This window comes from Tachyglossus aculeatus, chromosome 7 (genome assembly GCF_015852505.1).
Source record: "Tachyglossus aculeatus isolate mTacAcu1 chromosome 7, mTacAcu1.pri, whole genome shotgun sequence".
NCBI lineage: Eukaryota > Metazoa > Chordata > Mammalia > Monotremata > Tachyglossidae > Tachyglossus > Tachyglossus aculeatus.
Window position 1 is genome coordinate 35,659,173 of NC_052072.1, and position 9,516 is coordinate 35,668,688.

General features: G+C 47.8%; 1 protein-coding gene across 1 annotated transcript; it reads left to right on the forward strand.

The window, feature by feature from the left end:
* Positions 1 to 2,060: 2,060 nt before the first annotated feature.
* On the forward strand, positions 2,061 to 7,384 carry FAM124B (family with sequence similarity 124 member B). The gene is made up of 2 exons (XM_038749826.1): positions 2,061 to 2,786; positions 6,827 to 7,384. The coding sequence occupies exons 1-2, from the start codon at positions 2,061 to 2,063 to the stop codon at positions 7,382 to 7,384; spliced, it is 1,284 nt and encodes a 427-aa protein (XP_038605754.1).
* Positions 7,385 to 9,516: the final 2,132 nt, after the last annotated feature.

The window sequence follows — 9,516 nt, forward strand, 5'->3', positions numbered from 1 at the left end:
ACAGTCCTAGGTACCTCCCACCAGGCCATGCTGCTTCCTACTTCCCATCTTACCTCACTGATTTACTTCTACAACCCAACCCACACACCTTGCCTCTAACTTCAACCTCCATTTCCTCTTTCTTGCCGCCGAGCCCCAGCCCCTCTCTTCCATCTGACCTGGAATTCCCTCCTTCTCCCTCCTCCTTCATTTCTGAGCCCCTCTCCTCCTATCCTCAAAACCCTCCTAATAATAATAATAATAATAATGATGGTATTTGTTAAGCACTTACTACGTGCAAAGCACCGTTCTAAGCGCTGGGGGGGATACGAGGTGATCAGGTTGTCCCACGTGGGGCTCCCAGGCTTAATCCCCATTTTACAGGTGAGGGAACTGAGGCTCAGAGAAGTTAAGTGACTTGCCCAAGGTCACACAGCAGACAGGTGGCAGAGGTAACATCTCCTCCAAGAAGCCTTCCCTAAGTCCTCACTTTGCACACAGTAAGTGCTCAAACTTCCCCTGTTTGGCCTCACTTCTGTCTCACCTATGCGCTTGGGTCTGTACCCCTTAAGTGCTTTGATATTCACCCCTCTTCCAGCCTCGGCATTTATCCAGTCGTATTTATTGAGCGCTTAGTGTGTGCATTTATTACTCTATTTATTTATTACTCTATTTTACTTGTACCTATCCTATTTATTTTATTTTGTTAGTACGTTTGGTTTTGTTCTCTGTCTCCCCCTTCTAGACTGTGAGCCCACTGTTGGGTAGGGACTGTCTCTATATGTTGCCAACTTGTACTTCCCAAGCGCTTAGTACAGTGCTCTGCACACAGTAAGCGCTCAATAAATACAATTGATTGATTGATTGATTGCAAAGCACTGAATTAAGCACTTGGGAGGGTGCAGCGCAACAACAAACAGGCACATTCCTTGCCCACAGCTATCTCACTTATGTCCATATCCGTCTGTAATAATAATAATAATAATAATGGCATTTGTTAAGCACTTACTATGTGATTGTGCAGGGCAGGGAACAGGAGAGAGGGGGACAGACCAGGTAATGGAGAAATAGGGAAGCAAGAAGAACCAAGGAGGGAGAAAAACCACCCAAATCACATGCTGTTTATCAGTACATATTATGAAACATTAATTTTGGTAAGGCTTGAAATGGGAAATAAGGAAGAAGCAATTTGGCATCCACAGGCCCAGATTTGATCCCTGAAAGTTCTTGGGATGGCTTCAGCTCCTCCTGAAAGGCAACAGGTTGGAACCCACTGATCTTGCCAAGTATCAAATGCTGTGTTGGGGCAGATTTTACAATAATGAAAATGAAAATTCCTACATCTAGATTCATTGCAATTTCGCAAACCTCACCTATCTAGGTACCCATTTCATAAATATCCTAAAATCTTATCAGGTCCAGGAACTTGCAGACAATAAAAGTTTTTTACGTGAAAGGTATAGCAGAAAGTTTCAGTTCCAAGCAATTAATAATAATAATAATAATAATAATGATGGCTTTTGTTAATCACTATGTGTGAAGCACTGTTCTAAGCACTGGCGGGGGATACAAGGTGATCAGGTTGTCCCACGTGGGGCTCACAGTCTTAATCCCCATTTTACAGATGAGGTAACCGAGGCTCAGAGAAGTGAAGTGACTTGCCCACAGTCACACAGCAGACATGTGGCGGTGCCGGGATTAGAACCCATGACCGCCAACTCCCAAGCCCGGGCTCTTTCCACTGAGCCACGCTGCTGATGTATCTTAATGTCTGTCTCCCCATCTAGTCTGTAAGTGCCTTGTGAACGGGGGTAGTCTCTATCGACGTAATTGTATTGTGCTCTCCTAGGTGTTTAGCGCAGTGCTGTGCATGCAATCAATCAATCAGTCGTATTTATTGAGCGCTTACTGTGTGCAGGGCACTGTACTAAGCACTCGGGAAGTACAAGTTGGCAACACACAGAGACGGTCCCTACCCAGCACTGGGCTCACAGTCTAAAAGAACGAGGCATGCAGAAAGCGTTCAATAAATACAACCGATTGGTTGATTTCCTTCTCTTTCTTTTCAAGGCAGTCTTACGATGGAGGAGAGGCAGGATGCTCTGGTCCTGACCGTTCATCTCCTGGCAAACGCCGGGCACTCCCTGCCCTTGCAGCGAACTCTGGATCATCTCTTGGAGTGGATTTTTCCCGATATTCGCCTCTTCCTGGTGTCAGAGCGGGCCGCTCCGGTCACGTCCCGTGAAAGACAGCGTCCGAAGAGGTTGGGGTTTCCGGGGACGTCGGTTCTGCTGTTCCTCCACGAGGGTCTGGGCCCGGAGCGCATCTTCCGGGTCCTGGACTCCTTCCAACACCCCCCGTGGAAGCACCACCAAACCCGGAGCGCTCCGGGAAGGGCTCCCGCCCCCGCCGGGCAGGAATTCTACGGCCTGGATAACCACATGCCCGTCTGGGGGGTGAGGCGGGTCCACTACGGCGCCGAGATCCTGCGGGTGACCTTGTACTGTAGCTTTGACAACTATGAAGACGCGGTCCGACTGTACGAGATGATCTTGCGGAAGGCGGTCACCCTGCAGAAGAGCAACTTCTGCTGCTTCGTGCTGCATTCGACGCGGACCTTCACGGTCCAGTTGTCCTTGAAGCAGTTGCCCCTGGGGACGGCTGTCGACCTGAAGGAGTCTGCAGTCCTGCAGTTTAAGGTGCAGGAGATTGGCCAGCTGGTGCCTCTGCTGCCTAATCCCTGTGTCCCCATAAGCAGCACCAGGTGGCAAACTCAAGACTATGACGGGAACACAATTCTACTTCAGGTATCGCTTTTGCTCTCCTTCTCCACAAGCACAGGCACACGTACACCCATGTCGTGGTGTAGCGGAGAGAGCCCGAGAGTCAGTTCTAATCCTGACTTCACGCTGCTGCCCGGATCGTCTTTGTGCAGGAATGCTCTGGGCATGTTACTCCCCTCCTCAAACATCTCCGGCGGCTACCAGTCAACCTACACATCAGGCAAAAACTCCTCACCCTGGGCTTCAAGGCTGTCCATCCCCTCGCCCCCTCCTACTTCACCTCCCTTCTCTCCTTCTCCAGCCCAGCCCGCACCCTCCGCTCCTCTGTCACTAACCTCCTCACCGTGCCTCATTCTCGCCCGTCCCGCCGTCGACCCCCGGCCCCCGTCCTCCCCCTGGCCCGGAACGCCCTCCCTCCGCACATCCTCCAAGCTAGCTCTCTTCCTCCCTTCAAAGCCCTACTGAGAACTCACCTCCTCCAAGAAGCCTTCCCAGACTGAGCCCCCTTTTTCCTCTCCTCCCCATCCCCCCCACCCTACCTCCTTCCCCTCCCCACAGCACCTGTATATATGTTTGTACAGATTTATTACTCTATTTATTTTACTTGTACATATTTACTATTCTATTTATTTTGCTAATGATGCACATCTAGCTTTACTTCTATTTATTCTGATGACTTGACTCCTGTCCACATGTTTTGTTGTCTGTCTCCCCCTTCTAAACTTTGAACTCATTGTTGGGTAGGGACCGTCTCTATATGTTGCCAACTTGTACTTTCCAAGCACTTAGTACAGTGCTCTGCACACAGTAAGCGCTCAATAAATACTATTGAATGAATGAATGAATGACTCCGCCACTTGTCAACTGTGTGACAAGTCACTTTGGGCAAGTCACTTAACTTCTATGGGCCTCAGTTACCTCATCTAGAAAATGGGGATTAAGACTGTGCGCCCCACGTGGGACAACCTGATTACCTCATATCCCCCCCCCCAGCTCTTAGAACAGTGCTTGGCACATAGTAAGCGCTTAACAAATGCCATCATTATTGTTATTATCTTTTTGGGCCTTACACGGACGTGGGCAGTATATAGGTATATAGTATATAGTATACTATATACTAAGCTATACTATACTAAGCTACTATATACTAAGCTACTAAGCTATAGTATACTATAGTACTATAGTATACTACTATACTACTACTACTACTATACTATATACTACTATAGTATATAGTATACTATATACTAAGCTATACTATACTAAGCTACTATATACTAAGCTACTAAGCTATAGTATACTATATACTATATATATAGTAAGCGCTCAATAAATACAATTGATTGATTGATTGATAGGTCCCATTCATGCCTTGTAAAATCACTGACTGGAATTTCTTTGCCAACCGCGTCACCTCTGGCAACTCCGGCCTATCTCCAGCTTTCAATCGTGGCAGCAATGGTGGCAACAGTCATAATATTAATAATAATTATGGTATTTTTAAAGCACATACTACGTTCCCAGCATTGCACTAATCCAGGGGCAGATGTCAAATAACCCACTCAGCCCCAATCTCTTCCCATGTGGGCCTCACAGTTTAGTTTTGGGGGTGGGGGACAGGGATCGAAGCCCCATTTTACAGATGAAAAAACTGAGGCACAGAGATGTTAAGCCACTTGCCCAGGCTCACGCAGCAAGCAAGTGGTGGAACCAGGGTTAGAACCTGATCCTCTGACTCTCTTTCCACTAAGCCACACTGCTTCCCCAACAAGAAGTGGGGTAGTAACAGAAAGAGAAGCAGCAACGAGAGAAGCAGCATGGCTCAGTGGAAAGAGCCCGGGCTTTGGAGTCATGGGTCATGGGTTCAAATCCCAGCTCTGCCCCTTGTCAGCTGTGTGACTTTGGGCAAGTCACTTCACTTCTCTGGGCCTCAGTTCCCTCATCTGGAAAATGGGGATTAAGACTGTGAGCCCCACGTGGGACAACCTGATCACCTTGTAATCAATCAATCAATCAATCGTATTTATTGAGCACTTACTATGTGCAGAGCACTGTACTAAGCGCTTGGGAAGTACAAATTGGCAACATATAGAGACAGTCCCTACCCAACAGTGGGCTCACAGTCTAAAAGGGGAAGACAGAGAACAAAACCAAACATACTAACAAAATAAAATAAATGGAATAGATATGTACAAGTAAAATAAATAAATAAATAGAGTAATAAATATGTAACCTCCCCAATGCTTAGAACAGTGCTTTGCCCATAGTAAGCGCTTAATAAATGCCATTATATATACACGTATGGATATATTAGAAGCCACAGTTGCTAGCTGTGTGGGATTCTTCCTTTGCCAGCACCGGGAAGCCGTGGTGGGAACTCCAAGGAGACTTGAGCTGGGACAGCCGCTCTAGTTTCTATCCTCTAAACTGTAAGCTCGTCATGGGCAGGGAATGTATCTGCCTAATCTATTACATTGTACTCTCCCAAGCGCTTAGCTCAGCGCTCAGTAAATGCCCCTGAATGTTTGATATCCTTAGCAGCTCTATTCTCCAAGAAGGATGGAGACGTTGAACGTGTATCTTTTCGGAGGCGAGGGTCACTGAGTGAGAGTGTTTACGTGACTGAGAGGGTGGTTTGTGTCTCCCGCGCTCACTTCCAACTCCTGTCTATTTCTTGCTAACCCTGGGCAAAGCCCAGATCAGTCTACTGGCTGTGATGATAAAAATAATACCTTGAATTGGCCCGGTACTTTGTTCTCATCTCCGTCGTCCCATTTTATTCTCAGTTTGGAAGCAGAGGTGTGTGGAAAAATCCCTAAAATCCCACAATGGTCAGAGCTGGAACCCAGATCTCTTAGCCCCCCAAACCTGTGCCTTTGTCATTAGGGCACGTGGCCTCCCCCAGGGAAAGTGACTCCCTTGTCGCACATCACGCAAGTCCTAATCAGTCAGTATTTACCGAGCGCAGGCAGAGTGTTCTCAGCAACTTCCAATTCAATAATCCCATCGTGGTGAGCAATAACTAATAATAATTGTGGTATTGTGGCACTGTGCCAGGCGCTGGGGTGAATACAAGCAAACCGATGGTCACAGTCCCTGCCCCGCATGGGATTCATAGTCTAGTCTTAATCCACATTTTACAGATGAGGCCCAGAGAATCCATCAATCAATCAATCGTATTTATTGAGCGCTTACTGTGTGCAGAGCACTGTACTAAGCGCTTGGGAAGTACAAGTTGGCAACATAAGAGAACTCCTTGTCTTCCCTCCCAAACCTTGCCCTCTCCCTGACTTTCCCATCTCTGTTGACGGCACTACCATCCTTCCCGTCTCACAAGCCCGCAACCTTGGTGTCATCCTCGACTCCGCTCTCTCCTTCACCCCTCACATCCAAGCCGTGACCAAAACCTGCCGGTCTCAGCTCCGCAACATTGCCAAGATCCGCCCTTTCCTCTCCATCCCAACCGCTACCCTGCTCATTCAAGCTCTCATCCTATCCCATCTGAACTACTGCATCAGCCTTCTCCTCTCCTCTCCCCCTCGTCCCCCTCTCCATCCCCCCATCTTATCTCCCTCCCTTCCCCACAGCACCTGTATATATGTATATATGTTTGTACATATTTTTTTTACTCTATTGAATTTATTTGTACATATCTATTCTATTTATTTTATTTTGTTAGTATGTTTGGTTTTGTTCTCTGTCTCCCCCTTTTAGACTGTGAGCCCACTGTGGGGTAGGGACTGTCTCTATATGTTGCCAATTTGTACCTCCCAAGCGCTTAATACAGTGCTCTGCACATAGTAAGCGCTCAATAAATACGATTGATGATGATGATGATGATGATGATAAGAGAAGTGACTTGCCCAAGGCGGAGCTTGGATTAGAGCCCATGACCTTCCGAATCCCAGATCTCCGCTCTATCCCCCGCGCCTTGCCGCTTCCCAGAGGGTGTTGCCTTTTAGAGGGAGAAGTAGGCTCCAGTCGGGCCCTGAATTTTTCAGTTCTCGGTGCTGATTATAAGTCGCCAAAACAGCCTCAACTCTGGTCCTTTCCTTCGCGAACAGGTGCAGGCAAAGCCAGGAGCCGGTGGAAGAAACGATAAGCTCGCTCCCCGGGAAAGGAGCAGCGCGGGGGCCGGGAATGTCCTGCGCGAGACCCCCCGGCCACTCAGCTTCCCACAGAGGATGGCCGAGCCAAGGCCGGAGCGAGGCCTGTCCATGAGAGGAAAGGCCAGCTCCCCGACGTCCGAGGAACCGCGGGGCAGCTTGACTTCCGAAAGCCCCTGCAGCAGCCCACGAAGCAGCTCTTGCTCCCCGAGCATCCCGGCAGCAGGCCCCCAGAGGGATGGATCCTCCCCCCACCTCAGCCTGGGAAGCGGGTTTCCAGAGCCCGAGGAGGAGGTGGATGTCGACACGGCATTCGCGGTCGTCGGTCCAGGCCGCGGACGCACATCCCCGACCACGTTGCCGCGGGACGTGCAGGGCAGCCTGCCCTCGAGAGGCCTGCCGTTGTCGTTTGCTGACCAGGGGCACGGGAGGGTAGGGAAAGCGGCCTCGGAATTTCATCTGCAGCTCTCAGAAGCACCGAGCGGAAACGAAGAGGAGGAGGAGTTCTTCTTATAGTGGGTCACAATCCGTCGTATTTATTGAGTGCTTTCAATCAGTCGTATTTATTGAGCGCTTACTGTATGCAGAGCACTCACTCAATCATATTTATTGAGCGCTTACTGTATGCAGAGCACTGGACTAAGCGCTTGGGAAGTCCAAGTTGGCAACATATAGAGACGGTCCCTACCCAACAGTGGGCTCACAGTCTAAAAAGGGGAGACGGAGAACAAAACCAAACATACTAACAAAATAAAATAGAATAGATATGTACAAGTAAAATAAATAGGGTAATAAATATGTACAAACATATATACAGGTGCTGTGGGGAAGGGAAGGAGGTAAGATGGGGGATGGAGAGGGGGGCGAGGGGGCTTTCGGTGTGCAAAGCACTGTACTAAGTTCTTGGAAGAGTACAGTACCCAAGAATTGGTTGACATGTTCCTTTCCCACAGCAAGCTTACAGTCGAGAGGGTGAGACAGACAGTAATGTAAATACGTAAATATGGAAAAGTAGTGTGGGGCTGAGGGAGGGCGAATAAAGGGTGCAAATCCAAATGCAAGGGCGATGCAGATATGTACAAGTAAAATAAATAAATAAATGGAGTAATAAATACATACAAACATATATACATATATACAGGTGCTGCGGGGAAGGGAAGGAGGTAAGATGGGAGGGATGGAGAGGGGGACGAGGGGGCTTTCGGTGTGCAAAGCACTGTGCTAAGCTCTTGGGAGAGTACAGTACCCAAGAATTGGTTGACATGTCCTCCCCACGGCAAGCTTACAGTCAAGAGGGTGAGACAGACAGTAATGTAAATACGTAAATATGGATAAGGAGTGTGGGGCTGAGGGAGGGTGAATAAAGGGTGCAAATCCACATGCAAGGGCGATGCAGATATGTACAAGTAAAATAAATAAATAAATGGAGTAATAAATACATACAAACATATATACATATATACAGGTGCTGCGGGGAAGGGAAGGAGGTAAGATGGGAGGGATGGAGAGGGGGACGAGGGGGCTTTCGGTGTGCAAAGCACTGTACTAAGCTCTTGGGAGAGTACAGTACCCAAGAATTGGTTGACATGTCCTCCCCACGGCAAGCTTACAGTCGAGAGGGTGAGACAGACAGTAATGTAAATACGTAAATATGGATAAGTAGTGTGGGGCTGAGGGAGGGCGAATAAAGGGTGCAAATCCAAATGCAAGGGCGATGCAGAAGGGAGAAGAGCAAATAAGGTCCTAGTAGGGGAAGGCCTCATGGATAGGTGCCTTCAATAAGGCTTTGAAGGTGGGGAGAATGATCGTTGCAAAAGAACAAAGTCAATTAATAGAATCAAAAATATATATTAATATATTAATATATATTAGCCAAGCTAGCTCTCTTCCTCCCTTCAAGGCCCTACTGAGAGCTCACCTCCTCCAAGAGGCCTTCCCACACTGAGCCCCTTCCTTCCTCTCCCTCTCGTCCCCCTCTCCATCCCCCCATCTTACCTCCTTCCCTTCCCCACAGCACCTGTCTATATATATGCTTGTACATATTTATTACTCTATTTATTTATTTTACTTGTACATATCTATTCTATTTATTTTATTTTGTGAGCATGTTTGGTTTTGTTTTCTGTCTCCCCCTTTTAGACTGTGAGCCCACTGTTGGGAAGGGACTGTCTTTATGTGTTGCCAACTTGTACTTCCCAAGCGCTTAGTACAGTGCTCTGCACACAGTAAGCACTCAATAAATACGATTGATTGATTGATTGATTCTACACACAGTAAATGCTTAATAAATACAATTGAATGAATGGAGCATGGGAATGGGACTCATGAATGGGAGTCAGAAGAACCTGGGCTCTTATCCCGGCTCTGCTACTTGTCTGCTGTGGGATCTTGGGCAAGTCACTTCACTTCTCTGTGCCTCAGTTACCTTATCTGTAAAATGGAGATCAAGACTGTGAGCTCCATGTGGGACATAGACTGTGCTCATCCTGATTAACTTGCATCCACCCCAATGCTAAGTAAGTTCCTGGGACATAGTAAGTGCTTAAATATATACCCTAAATCAATCAGTCAGTCGTATTTATTGAGTGCTTACTGTGTGCAGAGCACTGTACTAAGCGCTTGGGAAGTACAAGTTGGCAACATATAGA

What these genes read in the sequence shown, in the direction of transcription:
- FAM124B (XM_038749826.1), top strand. Translation starts at nt 2,061, where the DNA reads ATGGAGGAGAGGCAGGATGCTCTGGTCCTGACCGTTCATCTCCTGGCA. An exon ending in GGAACACAATTCTACTTCAG is followed by an intron (nt 2,787 to 6,826) that starts GTATCGCTTTTG and finishes CTTCGCGAACAG; the next exon opens with GTGCAGGCAAAGCCAGGAGC.